This window comes from Oncorhynchus masou, chromosome 1 (genome assembly GCF_036934945.1).
Source record: "Oncorhynchus masou masou isolate Uvic2021 chromosome 1, UVic_Omas_1.1, whole genome shotgun sequence".
NCBI classification, from domain to species: domain Eukaryota; kingdom Metazoa; phylum Chordata; class Actinopteri; order Salmoniformes; family Salmonidae; genus Oncorhynchus; species Oncorhynchus masou.
Window position 1 is genome coordinate 29408031 of NC_088212.1, and position 20693 is coordinate 29428723.

General features: G+C 43.2%; 1 protein-coding gene across 9 annotated transcripts in view; it reads right to left on the minus strand.

Annotated features, from left to right (window-relative positions):
- The window catches only part of LOC135541468 (AP2-associated protein kinase 1-like), a 38441-nt gene extending 22832 nt beyond the window's left edge, over positions 1–15609 (minus strand). For all 9 annotated transcript variants that reach the window (XM_064967811.1, XM_064967825.1, XM_064967804.1 and 6 more), the window contains exons 1-9: positions 14587–15609; positions 5093–5211; positions 4288–4396; positions 4035–4177; positions 3692–3813; positions 3415–3496; positions 1094–1226; positions 793–896; positions 57–136 (exon numbers count right to left, since the gene is read on the minus strand). In XM_064967811.1, coding sequence (XP_064823883.1) covers positions 57–136; positions 793–896; positions 1094–1226; positions 3415–3496; positions 3692–3813; positions 4035–4177; positions 4288–4396; positions 5093–5211; positions 14587–14749 — 1055 coding nt within the window. In that variant the 5' untranslated portion in view covers positions 14750–15609. The remainder of the gene's footprint in view (positions 1–56; positions 137–792; positions 897–1093; positions 1227–3414; positions 3497–3691; positions 3814–4034; positions 4178–4287; positions 4397–5092; positions 5212–14586) is intronic.
- Between the last annotated feature and the right edge of the window lie 5084 nt (positions 15610–20693).

Here is a 20693-nt window from a genome sequence, read left to right on the forward strand (position 1 = left end):
TTGACATATTTAACTATTTAAAAAGAAAAGCCCAGATACTCATGCTCTTCACTCACCTGGCTTTGGATTGACTTTTTTTGGCCACAGCTTCGCTGGCTCTGATTGGTTCGGGGAGTTTTGTAAGAATAGGGGAGTTCTGAGAAGGTGAAAAGAGGTAGAGTACTATGCTTAGATATACAACCCAACTAAAATCAATAAGCTTCACTCACATTTCTAGTTTAAAAGTTTTCCTTCGGTCACAGAGCAGGAACAAGGACCCTTTATCATTATAAACTTCTGCATGACACATGATTGCAGCAATTCAATGATCAGTAACAGATTTCATGAATCAGCTTTGAATGTCCACTTTGATGCCTCTCTGGGAATGTGGTCTGAAATGTGCTGTGTCAGATGATTGAGTGCTGACATTGCACCATCAATGCATAGCAAAGGGGCCTAGGGGATGGAGGGCAGCCAACTGGCAACAATCACAAAGCTCCCTGCTCCCCCATCGTCTGGCATTTTACACTACACTTATGTTGCTTTCCAAAATGACAAGACATTAATAAAACATCTTAATAAAATGTGAAAGCTTCTTATGTTTAAAAATAAATAAACTTCTAGTACAGTGCCTTACATATCTCTTACTTTCAATTATGTATTTACACCTGACATTAGGAACGGGCAAGATAACAATTCAGATAATGTAGAGGACCTTTTAACTTTATGACCCTTTGAAATATTTGGTTGTAACCTTTGTCTCCAGGGAGATTTTCTAGTACAGTTGTCATTACTGATGGTGAGGTGACTTACATGAACGTTCCGGATGGGGCATTCTATCCCGGCCAGCCTGAAGGAGAAGTGGGACACTTGGTAGATATCTGGTCTCTTCTCAGGGTCAGGCTCCAGCATGTATCCTGATGAATGGAAGAAAACATATGGTTGGTAATGATGATACGAATACATGTCACTCACTGGACTAAAATACTTGGGACTGTGTAAGAGAGAAATGGCACAGAGAAAAAAAAGAGACAGAAAACAAAGGCAGAGCCTAGACTCGCTCACACACACATGGAACAGTGAGTATAAGGTGATGGGGAGGATGGCTACTCACTGATGAGGCAGTGCATGTCCGGGGAGTAGCGGGAGTTGTCTGGAATAGTGAAGCTGCCATCACAGATGGCCACCTGGCTCTCCCCAAACGGCAGGGTGAAGTAGCACAGCTTATACAGCAGGCATCCCATAGCCTGCAGAACCACAGCACAGTGAGCATCAGCACAACTTGTATTAACTTGGCATCAAGCCAACTGTGTAGTGTAGGGTGTTCAACCATAAAAATATTAATTAATTGAAGATTTATACAAATATGTCCATTCAATAGAGAATTGCATCTGAAAAACAAATTGTCCAAACCCCATGTCTTTTTGTCATTTGGACACACCTACTCATTCAAGTTATTTATTTAACTATTTTCTACATTGTAGAATCTTAGTGAAGACATCAAAACTATGAAATAACACATAGGAAAAAAAGTGATAAACAAATCAAAATATATTTTATATTTGAGCTTCTTCAAAGCAGCCACCCTTTGCCTTGACAGCTTTGCACATTCTTGGCATTCTCTCAACCAGCTTCATGAGGTAGTCACCTGGAATGCATTTGAATTAACAGGTGTGCCTTGTTAAATGTTCATTTTTGGACATTATTTCCTTCGTAATGTGTTTGAGCCAATCATTTGTGATGTGAGAAGGTAGGGGTGGTATACAGAAGATACCAAATAGGTCTAAAAGACCAAGTCCATATTATGTCAAGAACAGCTCAAATAAGCAAAGAGAAACAACAGTTCATCATTACTTTAAGACATGAATGTCAGTCAATCCAGAACATTTCAAGTACTTTGAAAGTTTCTTCAAGTCCAGTCGCAAAACCATCAAGAGCTATGATGAAACTGGCTCTCATGAGGACGGCCACAGGAAAGGAAGACCCAGCGTTACCTTTGCTGCAGAGGATAAGTTCATTAGAGTTAACTGCACCTCAGATTGCAGGCCAAATAAATGCTTCACAGAGTTCAAGTAGCAGACATCTCAACATCAACTGTTCAGAGGAGACTGTGAATTAGGCCTTGATGGTCAAAATGCTGCCAACAAACTACTACTAAAGGACACCAATAAGAAGAGACTTGCTTGGGCCAAGAAACACGAGCAATGAACAGTAGAGCGGTGGAAATCCATCCTTTCGTCTGATGAGTCCAAATTTGAGATTTTTGGATCCAACCGCTGTGTCTTTGTGATGCAGAGTAGGTGAACAGATTGTATCTGCATGTGTGGTTCCCACCGTGAAGCGAGGAGGTGGTGTGATGGTGCTTTGCTGGTGACATGGTCTGATTTATTTAGAATTCAAGGCATACAACCAGCATGGCTACCACAGTATTATTCAGCGATACGCCATCCCATCTGGTTTGCGCTTAGTGGGACTATCATTTGTTTTTCAAAAACACAATGACAACACACCTCCAGGCTGTGTAAGGGCTATTTGGCCAAGAAGGAGAGTGACAGAGTGCTGCATTAGATGACCTGGCCTCCACAATTACCTGTCCTCAACCCAATTGAGATGGTTTCGGATAAGTTTGACCGCAGAGTAAAGGAAAAGCAACCGACAAATGCTTAGCATATGTGGGAACTCGTTCAAGACCGTTGGAAAAGCATTCCAGGTGAAGCTGGTTGAGAGAACGCCAAGAGTGTGCAAAGGTGTCATCAAGGCAAAGGGTGTCTACTATGAAGAATCTAAAATATATTTTGATTTGTTTAACGGGTTGGACTACATGATTCCTTGTGCTATTTCATAGTTTTGATGTCTTCACTATTATTCTACAGTGTAGAAAATAGTAAAACTTTTTACTGGTACTGTATATTTATATACAAAGACAATCTGTTCCTGTTTTCATTGTGTATTTCTGAGTCTTTCCCTTTAAAATTGGCACAGAAAAGTCCCTCCCCCCAAAGTAGATTGATCACCAATATAGCCAATGAAAGCCAAGGATCTGAAGATGAAAATGACAAGGGTATCAAGTTGATTTTGATTGGTCCAACCCGTGGAAAGTCCTCCAAAATGGTACCACCACATAATGCCAAATACTGTATGGAAGAGATACAACCAAGAGCGGCGAGGTCTAAACTGGCAACGGTCACAGCAAATTAATGTTCTTATTTCATCAACACTGTCAAGTGAAAGTATATTAAGGTTATCCTTTTTTAGAGAACAATCTAATGATTAATTATGTGATTTAAGATGACATAGGGAAAAGAAAACTGTACTTTTACATGCATTTTGCAGTACCCTCTTGAATTGCGCCATTTCTCCACACATTCTAGAGCAGTGAGTGAACGCCCTACCAGTCATAATCTCTCATGGTGATATAGCAGCATGCCAACTCACCCAGATGTCTGCCTTTGTAGTGATGACCGTGCCATTATAGAGGTTGATCATCTCTGGGGCTCGATATGACAGAGTAGTGTACCTTAAAAAAGAAAGGAGCACACCAATTTTGGAAGGACTTCAATCACAGATAAAATGTCCTCAACAGGGCTCACTTGACACAGTTAAACTCACAACATCCCAACCTGTTGTACTTGTTGGTTCACTAGACTAAAACTATCAAACCACTCATGAGTTCAGTATTCCAGGTGAGGTGAAGCTCTTCAGAATCACTCACTTCTTGATTTCCTCCTCCACCAGTGGAACGCCCTCTGTCTGAGGGTTCTGGAAGCGGTTGGTGGCACTGCCAAAGTCACACAACACATAGTGTCCCCGGTCATGGAGCAGGATATTCTCCACCTGCAGAGAAAATAGACACACAGATGACTCGTGAGACAATCTTCGAATAGCGTTTAACATATTTATACACGTCATGTCTCACTTCTCATGCTAACACACATATGCAGCTAGGACATGTATTAAAGAAAAACAGATTAAAAAGGCCATGATAATGCCAATGAGGCCATTAAAGTGTAAGTAAAGTGCAGACTGAGGGTGTGTGTGACGACAAGTGCTCGTGCCTTGAGGTCTCGATGGATGATTGGCGTCTTGCACTGGTGGAGTCGGGCCACGGCCTCGCAGGTGTCACAGAAGATCTGCAGCACCTCTGGCTCAGTGAAGCCTGACTGCAGACGCTGGTTCATCAGGTTCACCACCTGACCACCTGTAACAAACCAGGAAGGACTTACAATGGGTTTGGAAAAAAATAACTATGAGGTTTGTGCACTAATGAAACCACTAGAGCGCTTGAGAAGGAAAGAGGAGCAGAATTACCACGACAGAAGTCCATGAGGATGAGGACCTCCCAGACATCTCCTGCTCCCACTGCAGTTATACTGGAGTCCAGGAAACCCACAATGTTCCTGTGGCCCACGAGGTCCCTCTGAACACACACAATTGGTTAATATTTTAGAGAATATAAAGAACCTCATACATCTCTGGTTGGCTTTCAAGTTCAAACAGGCTGCCATAACAATGGTGATCTTTGTTTGTTTTTTGGACTGACTGAGTGTACTGTTCTGCTCTTGATTACTGCCTATGAGGATCTGCCAAAAGGCTGGAAGTAATAATGATAGCCATCCTATACCAATTATGCCCCCCAGGGTGTGGCTGCAGGGGCTAGTTATCTTACAGCATGGCCTTCAGTTAGGCAATGGAGGCCCAAGGGGGCGGGTGGGAGTTTAGCTGCATGAATGCCAATTCAACATATTCAGCAGCAGGCTCCAACTGGACTAAGAATGAAACTATTACTACCCACCATCTCCTCTCTGTATATGTTTAAGTTAGTCTTGTCAACCCTCCCATTCCATAGTCAGCAATTGACACACTCCTGTATCACCTCTTACAGAATAAAAACAACCCTCTTCTTTGATTTGTGTAATGTTGCTCTATGGTTCTACATCCGCTTCACTATAGCAGTAGCACAGTGATCCTGTGGTTTCCAACAAGTCAGTGACTTCACACAATCCTTAGCCCCCTTTGTCTAAGAGCCTCACCATATAGCTATGAGCTAGGTGTGCATTCTACGTTGGACTGAGTGACAGACTAAGCAGGGCTCCAGCCCAGAGCCTGTTCTCACCATGATCTGGATCTCCAGCTCGCAGACCTGCAGGTCGTGCTCGTTGTTGACGTACATCCTCTTCAGAGCACAGCGCACCCCCTGGTTGGTCCGCACCAGGAACACAATGGCAAAGCCTCCTGTGGAGGGAGAGTGTGAGAAAGAATGCAGAGGTGCTTAAATTTCTGCATTGACCTGTGACTGGGTAGCACAGGTCACCAATGAAATCAGCTGCAATGTCAGCCAATTTAACAAGAACGGAATACAATAAACATGAAAATGGCTAAATACGTTGCGACAAATGTTCGCTTCGTGACACTGGTTCCCCCTTAAGCCAAATGAGCTTTGACCTTCACAAAATGTCAGCGACAGTGACTGAATCAGCCCAGTCATAGACAGTCAGCCTCCTCCAGTCTCTCTGCTCAGCCTCAATGAATGAATCTTAGCTGCTGAGAGGCTGACTGTGAGCAGAGTCACACACACACACACACACACACACACACTCACTCAAACACACTCAAACACACTCCATGACCCTGGATAAACAGTGGGGGTGGCAAAGTTAGCTGGGAAGATAAGTTGTGAAATGTGTGTTCAGTCAGAGGGAGCTGTGATAAAGGACGGCTCAAAATAGCATTGGGTGAGTCAGCAGTAGAGCCGAGAGACTGGAGGTATTGGAGCAGCAGCACTGACTGGAGACAGTGAAGAATGCGAGTTTCCATCCGGCTATTAGAAGAACATTGTACTGACACAGGGCAACTGGCAAGGCTCCAAAAGGGCCCTTATGTTGGTCTCTCCATCTCTCTCACCTGCTAATTCAGACACACAAAACCACTAGTGATTGTGTATATGGCTGGCTGTGCCCACTATTTGTTTCTGTTGAACAAGGAGGCAGTGCTGGCTTGCTTTGTTCCATGTGTGGTACAACACTGGCTCTTTCATCTACTCACCTTTCACACACAGCAAGGGGGCTGGCCTTTACCTCCATAAAGAATAATTCCATCAGATGGGCAGGGTTCAGTAGAAGCACTGTCTGGAACTTAACATACTGTGCATGTATCTCAGCTAGACTTATCTCACATTGTTCAAAGAGAGGTAACAGTAGTGCATTTATGTCAGTGATGCAGAGCTGGTGTTTTGAAGGATTGGTGGTTCTGCAGTGTTGTAGCAGCACAATGCTGTAAGGTGTGAGTAGTATGTGTGTCTGTGATTAAGAATTATAGGCTAGTAGTAGCTGAGCTAATGGTCGGAAGGGTTGGTTGAGAGCTCTGCTGTGCTGCTGCATTAACATGCACTACGCTAAATAAGCACCTCCAGGTTCTGATCAGAGCAGAAACAGATATGGGCCAGGACCAAGTTTCACTAATCTGAATAAGAGATTGACTTTGTATCTCTGCTGCACGCACACACAAGCACCATAAACACAGACACTTTCCAGTGCAGGTGGCTTGGTACTGCAGTGGCATTTCAGCACCTCACCCTAAACCACAGAAACAAGGCTCGTCTGTCCTCCTGAATCTTGTAGATTATTATTTAGAGGGGCCTGAATGCCCTGGGAAAAATCAATACAAACTGGGAGGTGGCTGTACATTTGAATGCAGAAGATAAGGCACTACAGAACACCTGCAGTCTGTACAACAAGTGAGGTCTAAATCAAGCCTTTGAGAGCATTAGGCTACTGGACAACTGCTTCCTTGTCTATTTTCACTGCTGACACAGCTAGGCCTAAAGCATTTCAACCCTGCAGTGAATTCACTAGGACAAACACAGTCAGGCCTATTAGAGGAGCCTGCTTCTGCTGCTCAGAGAGGCCTGTTGGTAGCCAGCCTTGTGCTCTCCCAGCATGCTGTCTGTAGCTGCCTGCGCTGAGCCATGCCCTGGGCGGAGTCATCCAGCCTGCCTCACATCACTAAGCCAAGGACAGCTCCCCTCCACGTGATCTGTCTGTTTGGGGTTTGATCATCAGAGGCTTTGGACCACAGCCTTCAGTTCCATAGGAGCTACTGCTGTACAATGAGACTCAGTTCAAATAATCAGTGTGGCCTATACACTCAGTAGAATGGTAAATGTACGACCAGTGGAGGGCCAAGCTAAATCTGTTATCAACTCAAATATATGCAAAATAGAGTGGATCCAGCAAAGCCTATCTTTGTTTCAAAGTTAATATCAGAATACCTTGTGGGAGCAAGCACAAACATGTCGACCTACACACAACACAACATGGTGTGTGTGTGGGTGGTCACGTCTGAGCTGACGTAGGGTTTGTCCTGCCAAACCACTGCTAGTTTGCACCGTCTAATCTCAGGCACCTACGTGAAATTAGAGGGATTAACTACCTTCTTAAGTAACATGCTGAAAGCAGCACATTGACTTTCACCAGACTGGACAGGCCAACAACAACTACATTAAACATTCCCCCTTAACACTGATGACAGCCAGTATAATACCCCGCTGTCCACTCAACCAAACACAAATACATTTTTTAAAAGTATCCTTATCTAGTTGGATATAGGGGGCGCTCTTAATTTTTGGATGAAAAGCGCTCCCGTTTTAAACAAGATATTTTGTCACGAAAAGATGCTCGACTATGCATATAATTGACAGCTTTGGAAAGAAAACACTGACATTTCCAAAACTGCAAAGATATTTTCTGTGAGTGCCACAGAACTGCTGTTACAGGCGAAACCCAGATAAAATCCAATCAGGAAGTGCCGCATGTTTTGAAACCGCTATAGGCCAATGACTCCTTATATGTCTGAAGGAGCTAGGAGTCAGCTTACGTTTTCCACGTTTTCCCCAAAGATGTCTACAGCATTGTGACGTCTTTTTAGGCATTTCCATTGGAGAATGGCTGTAAGAGACCATATAGGGCAAGTGGTCGCATGGTGTCTCCCGCAGACAGCAGCACACTGAGCCAAAAGCATCAATCAAGAAGAATGGTATACGGGCCGAAACGGCCTCCATTAACATTGACGGGGCTGTAGTGGTGCGGGTCGAGAGTTTCAAGTTCCTTGGGTGTCCACATCGCCAACGAACTATCATGGTCCAAACACCAAGACAGTCATGAAGAGGGCACGACAAAGCCTATTCCCCCTCAGGTGACTGAAAAGATTTGGCATGGTTCCCCAGATCCTCAATAAGTTCTACAGCTGCACCATCGAGAGCATCCTGACCTGTTACGTCACCGCCTGGTACGGCAACTGCTCAGCATCTGACCGTAAGGCGCTACAAAGGGTCATGTGTACGGCACAGTACATCACTGGGGCCAAGCTTCCTGCCATCCAGGACCTATATAATAGGCGGTGTCAGAGGACAGCCCATAAAATTGTCAGAGACTCCAGTCACCCAAGTCATAGACTGTTCTCTCTGCTACTGCACGGCAAGCTGTACCGGAGCGCCAAGTCTAGGACCAAAAGGCTCCTCAACAGCTTCTACCCCCAAGCCATAAGTCTGCTGAACAATTAATAAAATAGCCACCGGACTATTTACATTGACTGACCCCCCCTCCCTTTTGTACACTGCCGCTACTCACTGTTTATTATCTATGCAGTCACTTTACCCCTACTTACATGTACAAATGACCTCATCTAACCTGTACCAGTACCCCTTGTATATAGCCTCGTTATTGTTATTCTTATTGTGTTACTTTTTACTTCAGTCTATTTGGTAAATATTTTCTTAACTCTTCTTGAACTGCACTGTTGACTTTTCTTAGGGATTGGAGGCAGTATTTTCACGTCCGGATGAAAAGTGTGCCCAGAGTAAACTGCATGTTACTCAGGCCCAGAAGCTAGTATATGCATATAATTGGTAGATTGATAGAAAACACTCTAAAAAGTTTCAAAAACCATTACAATAATGTGTTAGTATAACATAACTGATTTGGCAGTCGAAACCCCAAGGACAAACCATCCAGGGGAAAAAAAAAACATTGAGGTCATAGCATTTCCCAATGGTTTTCTATGGGAAGCCCCATTTAATAGGAAACTGGTTGCAGTTCCTATGGCTTCCACTTGAAAGCAACAGTCTTTAGAAATTGTTCGATGTTTTTCTTTTGAGAAATGAAGTAGTATGGCTGTTCTTTGTAAGTGTCACTCCAGGTGGACTCTACTGTTTGGTGGGTGTCAACTGGAACGCGCTTCACGTTGTTTTTATCCGGTATTGGAAACAGTTTATCCTGTCTTAAATTTTATCGATTATTTACATTTGTGTTTGGACCAAGTTTATAGGTCATTTAGATACTTTGTAGTCATGTTGGGCGAGTTGGAACCGGTGTATTTCTGAATCAAACGCGCCAAATACATTTTGGGATATAAAGGAATTTATCGAACAAAACGGCCATCCATTGGGTCACAGACATTTGGGATTGCAAAAAGAAGATCTTCAAAAGGTAAGGCATTTATTATATTGTTATTTCTGACTTTTGTGTCGCCACCTGCCTGGTTGAAAATTATTTTCATGTGTTGTATGCGGGGCGCAGTCCTCAGATAATCGCATGGTCTGCTTTCGCTGTAAAGCCTTCTTGAAATCTGACACTGCAGCTGGATAAACAAGTTGTTCAGTTTTATTTTTGATGTATTACACTTATATTTTCGTGAATCTTGAAATTCCTGTAGTTTGAATTTGGCGCTCTGCAATTTCACTGGATAATTGTCAAATCGATCCCGCTAAAGGAATTGGCGCGCGAAGGGATCACTAACAGGTTAAGAGCTTGTAAGTAAGTATTTCACAGTAACAGGATAATGCTTTGACTATAACTTTAAAATGTACAGTCGTGGTCAAAAGTTTTGAGAATGACAAATATTAATTTCCACTAAGTTTGGTGCTTCAGTGTCTTTAGATATTTTTGTCAGATGTTACTATGGAATACTGAAGTATAATTACAAGCATTTCATAAGTGTCAAAGGCTTTTATTGACAACTACATGAAGTTGATGCAAAGAGTCAATATTTGCAGTGTTGAACCTTCTTTTTCAAGACCTCTGCAATCCACCCTGGCATGCTGTCAATTAACTTCTGGGCCACATCCTGACTGATGGCAAACCATTCTCGCATAATTAATGCTTGGAGTTTGTGGGTTTTTGTTTGTCCACCCGCCTCTAGAGGATTGACCACAAGTTCTCAATGGGATTAAGGTCTGGGGAGTTTCCTGGTCATGGACCCAAAATATTGATGTTTTGTTCCCCAAGCCACTTAGTTATCACTTTTGCCTTATGGCAAGGTGCTCCATCATGCTGGAAAATGCATTGTTCATCACCAAACTGTTCCTGGATGGTTGGGAGAAGTTGCTCTCGGAGGATGTGTTTGTACCATTCTTTATTCATGGCTGAGTTCTTAGGCAAAATTGTGAGTGAGCCCACTCCCTTGGCTGAGAGAATAACGAGAGAATCACTGACATGATGTCAGCTGGTCCTTTTGTGGCAGGGCTGAAATGCAGTGGAAATGTTTTGGGGGGATTCAGTTAATTTGCATGGCAAAAGGGGACTTTGCAATTCATTGCAATTCATCTGATCACTCTTCATAACATTCTGGAGTATATGCAAATTGCCATCATACAAACTGAGGCAGCAGACTTTGTGAAAATTAATGTGTCATTCTCAACTTTTGGCCACTACTGTATGCCAAACAAACAAAACACATTGATTTCAAAGTTTAATAAACCATACAAACTCTATGCAAAGACTACTTAATTTTCAAAAATAAATTTAGTGGAAGAACTGTGCAGATGCAAACTTCGGTAATGGAATTATGGTAATATCTCCCTCAGTTTTATTCAACCACATTTTTCAAAAAACAAATATCTGTTCTGAATTAAGATTCAAAGATGTTTGCAGAAATAATGGGGTGTCACCTATGACATGGCACTGAGTTTGAAAAAATACATTTTGGTTACTAAACTACATTAAGTGAAGTGGATTTACGCCCGGCAACAGAATTACATCATGGGTCCCTGATCTGTACTACACAGAATTGTATCATTATGCATGTGTCATTCTCCTCTTGTTTCACAAGTTTGGACATCACAGCACAGTAGAGTACAGTGCAATACAGCACAGAGTAGGGTACAGCACAGTTCAGTATAATATACTGCACTCTACTTTTCTTTACGGTATTGTATAGGACATATTCCACTGTGCTCTAATCACTACTGAACTGTATTTTATTGAAGTGTAATCTACTGTGCTCTACTCAATGTACTGTGCTAGCCAAACTTGTGAAAATACATATGATAGACCCTGCTGGACCAAATCAAAACCTGTCTGTGGAAGTTAAAATCAAGGACAGGGTGGACTGTCCAAATTTGTACTACTTTTCAACGTTTTGGGATGTCCAGAGTCGGTCTGTGCTCAGTGGGTGAGGATGCTGGTTAGTGAATAGAAATAGTGGGCTCATGGGTAGATGTCAATAAGAGCTGAGAGGTGACATTAACTGGAGAGTGAGCGAGTGGCTTGTTCAGACGCACTGTTTTAACACTCTTGGTTTGACCACCAGACACAGAAAAGTTAGGGGCTGAAACTTAACAATATACCAGTGGAAGGGAGGACAGTAGCAGGTGGCCCAACTGTGGTTTGTGACTGATTTCCCCATTGTAGCCAATTCAGTTGCAATAATTCCATTACAGATTTTTTGGTAATTCTGTTAATAATTGGTATGAGTTTTAATCACTTAATAATTCATAAACAAAATTGATATCAGTAAAATCACTACTATGACACCAATGTCGATGAAAATTTGTGGATCAATTTATAGGTACACAACACAATCCCATCTCTCGTCATGAGCTGTCGGGCCTTACCGAGAACCCCATATTGTATTATTAACAGGGTTGTTAGCAATTGAGTTTTCAGAGTATTTCTCCACCCACCTAGCTCAAATTCTAGACGTTGGAATAAAACTAAACTACAGCATCCATAAAGGGACCAATGTACTTAAAAATATGCTCGAGATTTTTGTAGGGTCAACAGTTTTAATTTAGACGTATAAATTTAAAAATCACTCTCACGTGCCCATTAATAGTCTCTATTTCCCGAATCGACTCTTAAACATTTTCTGTGGTGTTCCAACATCCTAGTTAAAGTTTACATGATAAATGTAATAATAACAGAGAATTGATTTGATAAAATAAGTCTTCACATTTAATGATAGTCACAGACATGACAAAGGTAATATATTTCTTAAACACTGTTGAATATTCCGATAATACGGGGTGCTACGCTAGCTAGATGTGGCTGGGGGTGGTAGCCTCTTTCACATGATCCATCAATTTAGAAAAGTGCGCCTGTGTAAGCGTAATTTAATAATTATAAAATATTTTATCTAGACACGTTCTGTTTTTGATATTGCTACACAAGTAACCATTTCACTGTACCCTTTACAACTTCTGTATATTGTGCATGTGACAGATTTCATTTGATATAGTGCGTTTAACAGACACGGTAATGTGAACAACAACATGACCAGCACCAAAGTCAGATTAGGATACAGGCCAAGGACTAGATTGTATATTTTTTAAATGGAGTTCACACTTATTGTAGACTACTACTTTTACCATTTTTAGCCTTGATATCTTTGGTTGTTTGCTACACTACTCACTCGGTTTAGTACATGGCCTCACATGTGAATCCTTAAAGAGATGTGTGGGGCTAAGGCTTAAGAGGGTGTGAACAATGCTGAATGGGTGTAGACAACATGCTCTCCAGTAGGTGTAACAAATTATTCAAGGACAATTTTCTCTAAGGCTTAAGAGGGTGTGAACAATGCTGAATGGGTGTAGACAACATGCTCTCCAGTAGGTGTAACAAATTATTCAAGGACAATTTTCTCAAAAGTGGGGTTACAAGTTTATCAACTCTCAAAGCAGAATTACTTTCCCATTGATATTCCATTTTCCAGAATAGTCTACTTTTATCCAATGTAAAAAACACAATTCCAAATGTTGCTACATAGGACCAAATCCAGATTAGCCCATGACAAAATGTGTAGAATTGCTTGAGTTGAACTCTAAAACATACAAAAAAGTATCTCCGCTGTAAAGAGGGGGAGGGGGGGGGGGGCACTAAAATGTATGCATTCCAGCGAGCAACTGTGGCCCCTCATGATGACTTCAAATTCTGGTCTACCAAACATTAAGAAATGACAATGACAACGCCAGATGATCATCAACATCATGTGAAGGAGAACATAGCTCAAGAGGTAAGGTGTGTCAATGTTCCAACCAACCCTGTGAAGCAAAAGCACACACCCACACAAGTCAGTGATCAAAGACAAGCCGCGAGGCCAAACCAACACAACTCTTCCAATCTAATCTGAAATATAATGTATTGTGTGGAACATGTGCTGACGTATTGCCTTAAGTGATAGACCTCCCCACTGTGTGCTGCCATTCCAGTCACTCCCAGTAGGCCTTGGAGCATCTATGCCTTTTAAGTGTATTCTCCATCCTCCATTGACTGGAGATTAATGGTGATGAAATGTTAGCCTATAATGTATGTCAGTTATGATGAGGTGAGATTCCAATTCCAGGGCCATGTTCCTCCTGTGAAAGACCAACCAGGTGGACAATCCTGAATGATAGAAATGCTTGATACAACCTTGCCCATGCCCTAGATGCCTCATCTGCTTTAGGATGGAGACTGTCCAGTTTTTAGATTCCTATCACCATCAGTCTGGTGGTCACATTCCAAATGAATCCTGACACTACCAGTGACACCACAGCTGTTTTAGAGCGCTCACAGCTGTTACAGCAGTTGCATACCATACCCGAGTTTCCAAGGCCCCCAGGCATAGGCTAGCCTAAGTCCTTATTATTGACCACGATGACAGAATTCTTGATATCACCAAGAATTAAAATCAAAGCCAATCTGTTATTCCACTATTTGCAAACAAAAGCAGCTAATGTTAGTTTATGTTAGATTGCGATCATAGGATGGAGGCCATATCACAGCTTGGTCTCATAGACATTTTAAATCTGGGACACTGAAATTCGTATATGTTACATTGTGTATGGTTACATAAGACAGAAGGTTACTTAAGACTGTTTGATTGGGGTGGATAGGTGGGCGTATAACGCCGAACGTCTCACAACCCAAGGGTTGCGTGTTCGAATCTCATGACAGACAACTTTAGCAGTGGAGCAACTTTTATACTACTACTTATTATTTTTTAGCTACTTTGCAACTACTTGGGATGTTAGCTAACCCTTCCCCTAACCCAGAAAGTGGAATTCGTAACATATATACGTTGTGCACATTCACAACATATTGTAAGTTTTGAAAATTCGTAATATATCATGCGAAATGGATGGACATCTGTAAATGAATACATACCATACGAAACGCTACATATCGTAAATGAGGTGTCTCGATTTACGTACAGATTTTTGTTTTAAATGTATTGAAACCAGGTTGCACGTTATCAGGGTGAACTTGCTTCTAACCCAAACTTGCTTCCAACTTGGCACTAGTGATATCGGGCAATGTTTGAATAGCTGATCAATTACTCGTAACGTTTACTCACCTTCAGCAACAGTTTCATCAACGGTCACTTGATACCGTCCAATGGTGAAAACCCGTCCAATAAAACTGCCACCGCTGCTGCTCGACCCAATGCCACCTCCACCTGCTCCAGAACCAGGCCCGGAACTCGCAAGTTCCCGGCGTGAATCGAAGAACTTCTTCATTTTCCGGTGGTGAAAGCCAAGTGCCGATTGGCTTGCAATCAATACCTATCCACAAGAACGCCTAGCTAGCTATTCGATTTGGATAATTGAATGACCGTAGCCAATTTAGGTTAGTTAACAAGCTAGCTATCTTATTGAAGAGCCCCCTCGTTCGATTTCCAGGCGCTAGCTAGCTAGCTACCAAGGTGTCGACTGTCATAATAGCTAGCTAGCTAAATAGCCAACTAGCTAACTCACTATCGGCATATGCGTTGACACGGGCTAGCTATTAACTACGGTTATTGCTATAACATTAGCAATGGACAATCAGTTAGCTAGTGGTAGCAGATAAATCCCTATTTAGCTGGCTTTGACAGTTGTGTTGGCAAACTGCTAAGCTAGCTAGCTACTCTATTCTTCTAGTTATTTACAAACGTCATCACCCATTTTCAGCGTAAAGGCATTTAGCTAGCTATTTCACCCGTTTCACCAGAGCTCTTGGTGTAGACTCCTGAATACTCCCTGCTTTCTCTTCGAGCATTGGCTAATTAGCTGACCAACGTTAGCTACGTTGGTGTCCCAGTAGCTACTAATTCATAGCCAGCTTTACTCCCGTGGACAACAACTGATCTGCCTGGGCGCAACGTCGATGACAAAATGTGCAGATCGGCGCTACTGTCAGTTAGATTCGGTAGGGCTTTAGATCAGGCAAGTGACATCGTAGATAATATTTGCACCTTCGAAAAATCTGAGAAAATCTTTCTATTTTTACTTGGTTCTTCGTCGCGAATGACCGTGTACTATGCTAAATTTTGAAAATAAAAATAAATACACTAATCTGAGTGACGTTGACCTAAATGAGACCAGGGAATTGTAGTCGGTACAAGGTATGTTGTGGAATCGGCAGTCAAAATAAAGGCTGCCCCTTTGAAACTGATGCAAACAGTTAAACATTGTGGAATCATGACCCAATTTGACTAGATAATGCTAAACAATTTTGGAATGGTGTTATATAAATTCAACAAAAGACAATTAGTTAATTTGACCAACAACAACAAAATATTTTAAAATCGTACTGTGGATACCCTTATGAAAAATATTGCAGTCATTATGTAGTATAACTGCAGTATGCTGCAAATACTGCATCCAAAATAACACCGTTTTTTTACTGCAGTAATTTTGCAGTACACTAGTGCAGTACGCTGCAGTTATTCTGCAATTACTGCATCCAAAATACCACAGTGTTACTGCACTTTTACTGCAGTTTTAAAACTGCAATCTTTTTTTGTAAGGGCGTATTAGCCTTTAGAATTGCATTGGGGGCATACTAACATTGCAATGTACCTATGGATATTGGGTTCATTAATAGGAAATTAAGTTACAATTGAATCTATTGTGCATATTGGACATTCATATTGCAATGTACGGCCTTACCTATAGATTTTGGGTCCATGAAATGGGGTATCAGCCTACTCAGTGACACTCACAGAACACAACTGTGAAGAGTTTTCACAAGTGGGGTATTGTTTGTAGATGTAACACAACAAAATGTGGAATAAGTCAAGGTGTATGAATACTTTCTGAAGGCACTGTATAAGTCCGACTTAAGCTGGAGACAGAAACGCTAGAATGGGTGAGGTCTGGGAGCATAGTGCTGATACCATTGGACCTATCATGGAAAGTAACTCTGGACCTGCTAGGAAAACTGACTAGACCTGCCAGGAAAACAGGTAGAGCTCTAGGCCTACTAGAGGAACCGGTAACTCTGAGCCTAGTCGGGTAAAAGCCTGATGGCCCACCTGGGCTAGGGACTGAGGGCCCGAATAGTGCCGGAGACAGCAGACCCAGTATAACTGGAGACTGAGGACCTAGTGCTAGGGACTGAGGGCTGAAGAGGGCGGAGGACTGAGAACCTAGGGAGCTATGGGCTGACTGTGTCTGGAGACAGCAAGCCTAATGTAGCCAACTTTGGACCTAGTAAGGCAGGATGCTCTAATCCTGACATGCTAGGCAACTGTCTACCAACTAAGGCAGGAGGCTGCAATCCGTGCAGGGCCAGAGACTGCAGACCTACAGACAGGGCACCTAACTTACAGCCTGGCAGGGCAAGGGGCTGTAAGCCTGGCAGGCTAGGACGCCGCTTACCCAATAAGAAATGGGTCTGCAAGCAGGGCAGGAGACTGCAGACCAACAGACGGCGTAGCTAATTTAGGGCCTAGTATGGCAGGGGGCTCTAAGCCTGGCGGGATAGGACAATGCATACCCAATAAGGTGGGCGTCCGCGATCCGTGCAACGCAGGAGACTGCAGATTGCAGATATGACGGTGAAGCAAATGTGGGTCCTAACTGGGTAGGATACCTAGGGCCTGGCAGAGCAGCAAACTTAGGGGCTACTAGTGCAGGTAACTATGAACCTAGAGCGGCATCTGGGAACCTAAGTCAGAACAGTGTGAACCTGCAACGAGGGCCATAGACTGAAGGCCTTGTACTGCTGTAAACTGAAAGCCTACCAAGGGGGCAGAATGGACTGGACCTATCGGGAAGGCAAGGAACTCTAGACATACCATGAGGGCAGGATACACTAGACATCCTTCAGGGTCAGGACATACTTGGCCTACTGGTAAGGCAGAGAACTCTAAACCTCACACTACCAAGGAGAGGAAGTGGACATCTAGGTCATGGGGGACACCATGGGTGATTTCTGGTGGGTCACGTGGGGTGATGTCGGGCGGGTCCCGCATGGAGAGGACTGGAGGTATTGGAGCTAGCAGGGTGCTAGCAGGCAGGGCCAGCAGGGACCCCAGGCCTGGGACCGTCAGCTCTCACCAGACAGGGGCTAACGGGGCCAGCCAGCAGGAGCGAGCTGAACGCTTGTGGCTGCAGGTTGAACTTGAAAGATCAGGAAGGGGCTGATCACACCAGGCTGTGACTGGAGAGGAACCAACGTCTGGGCTGTACTTGACATCTGCAGGAGCAGCAGGCTGTAGCTTCATCCTAGGAGTGGGCAAAGAATCCACAACAGCTGGCTCAGCTGGCTGAGGAGCTGGCTGAGGTGGGTGCAGACCTTGGTGAGGTGGACTGTGCACTCTGGAGTGGTGTCAATATGCTGAGGAGCTTGGCTGCTTTGGGGAGCAGAAGAGGACGCAGCGCTTTCGTGGCTCCCCAATTCAGGCGGGCTGAGAGAATACGCCTTCCTGAGCTCTTCCTGCTCATGATGCAGGTCTTTGTATTCCCTCTGCAGCTCCCAACTGGAGAGGGTGTGGTTACTCAATGACCACAGACAGGACCTGGAGCAGGGCTGGTAGTCTCTTAGATGAGAGAGGTGTGTAGCGCCTTGCAGCTCATCTTCCTCAGGTGCATGACAGCTTCGTGTGGTGGTGTGGGCTGGTATCTCTTCGGGGCACCCCAACATCCCAACTACAGCAGGTTCAATTCCATCTCGAAGGATCATGTAAAAATTGCTAGCTGGAGCCATTTGAGTGGTTGGCTCTTCTGAGCCCTCACCCGCTAGTGACTTAAACTAGTGGTCTGACCCCACTAGAGGGGTTCTGGTAAGAGCCAGGCAGATGTGTCCACATCCAGAGTTTTATTATCTTAGTCACCACCACACAGTTACACACACACACACACACACACACACACACACACACACACACACACACACACACACACACACACACACACACACACACACACACACACACACATCTACATCCGAAGTTATCTTGTGGTTCTATGAAAGAAAGGAAATAAACATGCATATTAACACCGGGAATGCAGCTATATAAATCAAGTTTGTACATAGCCTAGATAGCATACCATTACACACATATTAGGCATGGTAACACAGTAGGCCTACTACAGATACAGTGCCTTGCGAAAGTATTCGGCCCCCTTGAACTTTGCGACCTTTTGCCACATTTCAGGCTTCAAACATAAAGATATAAAACTGTATTTTTTTGTGAAGAATCAACAACAAGTGGGACACAATCATGAAGTGGAACGACATTTATTGGATATTTCAAACTTTTTTAACAAATCAAAAACTGAAAAATTGGGCGTGCAAAATTATTCAGCCCCTTTACTTTCAGTGCAGCAAACTCTCTCCAGAAGTTCAGTGAGGATCTCTGAATGATCCAATGTTGACCTAAATGACTAATGATGATCAATACAATCCACCTGTGTGTAATCAAGTCTCCGTATAAATGCACCTGCACTGTGATAGTCTCAGAGGTCTGTTAAAAGCGCAGAGAGCATCATGAAGAACAAGGAACACACCAGGCAGGTCCGAGATACTGTTGTGAAGAAGTTTAAAGCCGGATTTGGATACAAAAAGATTTCCCAAGCTTTAAACATCCCAAGGAGCACTGTGCAAGCGATAATACTGAAATGGAAGGAGTATCAGACCACTGCAAATCTACCAAGACCTGGCCGTCCCTCTAAACTTTCAGCTCATACAAGGAGAAGACTGATCAGAGATGCAGCCAAGAGGCCCATGATCACTCTGGATGAACTGCAGAGATCTACAGCTGAGGTGGGAGACTCTGTCCATAGGACAACAATCAGTCGTATATTGCACAAATCTGGCCTTTATGGAAGAGTGGCAAGAAGAAAGCCATTTCTTAAAGATATCCATAAAAAGTGTTGTTTAAAGTTTGCCACAAGCCACCTGGGAGACACACCAAACATGTGGAAGAAGGTGTTCTGGTCAGATGAAACCAAAATTGAACTTTTTGGCAACAATGCAAAACGTTATGTTTGGCGTAAAAGCAACACAGCTCATCACCCTGAACACACCATACCCACTGTCAAACATGGTGGTGGCAGCATCATGGTTTGGGCCTGCTTTTCTTCAGCAGGGACAGGGAAGATGGTTAAAATTGATGGGAAGATGGATGGAGCCAAATACAGGACCATTCTGGAAGAGAACCTGATGGAGTCTGCAAAAGACCTGAGACTGGGAAGGAGATTTGTCTTCCAACAAGACAATGATCCAAAACATTTAAAAAAAATTCAGTCTCTCGATGTGCAAAACTGATAGAGACATAACCCAAGTGACTTACAGCTGTAATCGCAGCAAAAGGTGGCGCTACAAAGTATTAACTTAAGGGGGCTGAATAATTTTGCACGCCCAACTTTTCAGTTTTTGATTTGTTAAAAAAGTTTGAAATATCCAATAAATGTCGTTCCACTTCATGATTGTGTCCCACTTGTTGTTGATTCTTCACAAAAAAAATAGTTTTATATCTTTATGTTTGAAGCCTGAAATGTGGCAAAAGGTCGCAAAGTTCATGGGGGCCGAATACTTTCGCAAGGCACTGTACATCTCAGCGGAGAGAGGGGCTTATCACTGATGAGTCTAGCTGACTGTCAGGATTTATGGCCCTGTCTCCCCAAACAGCTAGAGATCTTATGAGGCATCTTTTCGTAATTACTAGGCCAAGGCCGTAAATCAAGTGTGGATGTTTGAGCTCACCAGACCATTTAGAATCTTCTACAATTTACAGAGATGCAAATTAGTCACCTTTCGCCGTTTTGAATCCAAAATAGGTGACCTACGTGATTCGTATAGATCCGATGAGTACATTTTTTTTGGGGGGGGGGATCACTACTGGCTGTAAGCAAACGCTCAGCCAATTGTTTACATAACAGAATGCAGCGCAGCACGCGACTGAAGAAAGAAGAGACAACCAATTTCCTGGATACAGTATCAGCCCGCTCTCTGGAAAGTCAGCTTGCCAGGTACAGCAGCGCGTCCCCTAAATGATGATGAAGAGGTAACGTTAGGTGAGAAGCCTGACCGTGGTGAGAAGGTGAAGAAGCGTACTTCATGAGCTGTAACCAAAAAACTACTGGCATTTGGAAAGTTTGAGGTGAGGGAGAAAGTGTGGTGGAACAAGTTTTAGCATTAAGTATCTTGCTAGCTGGATCGAATTCTCCATTAGCTAGCCAGAGAAATGTTGAG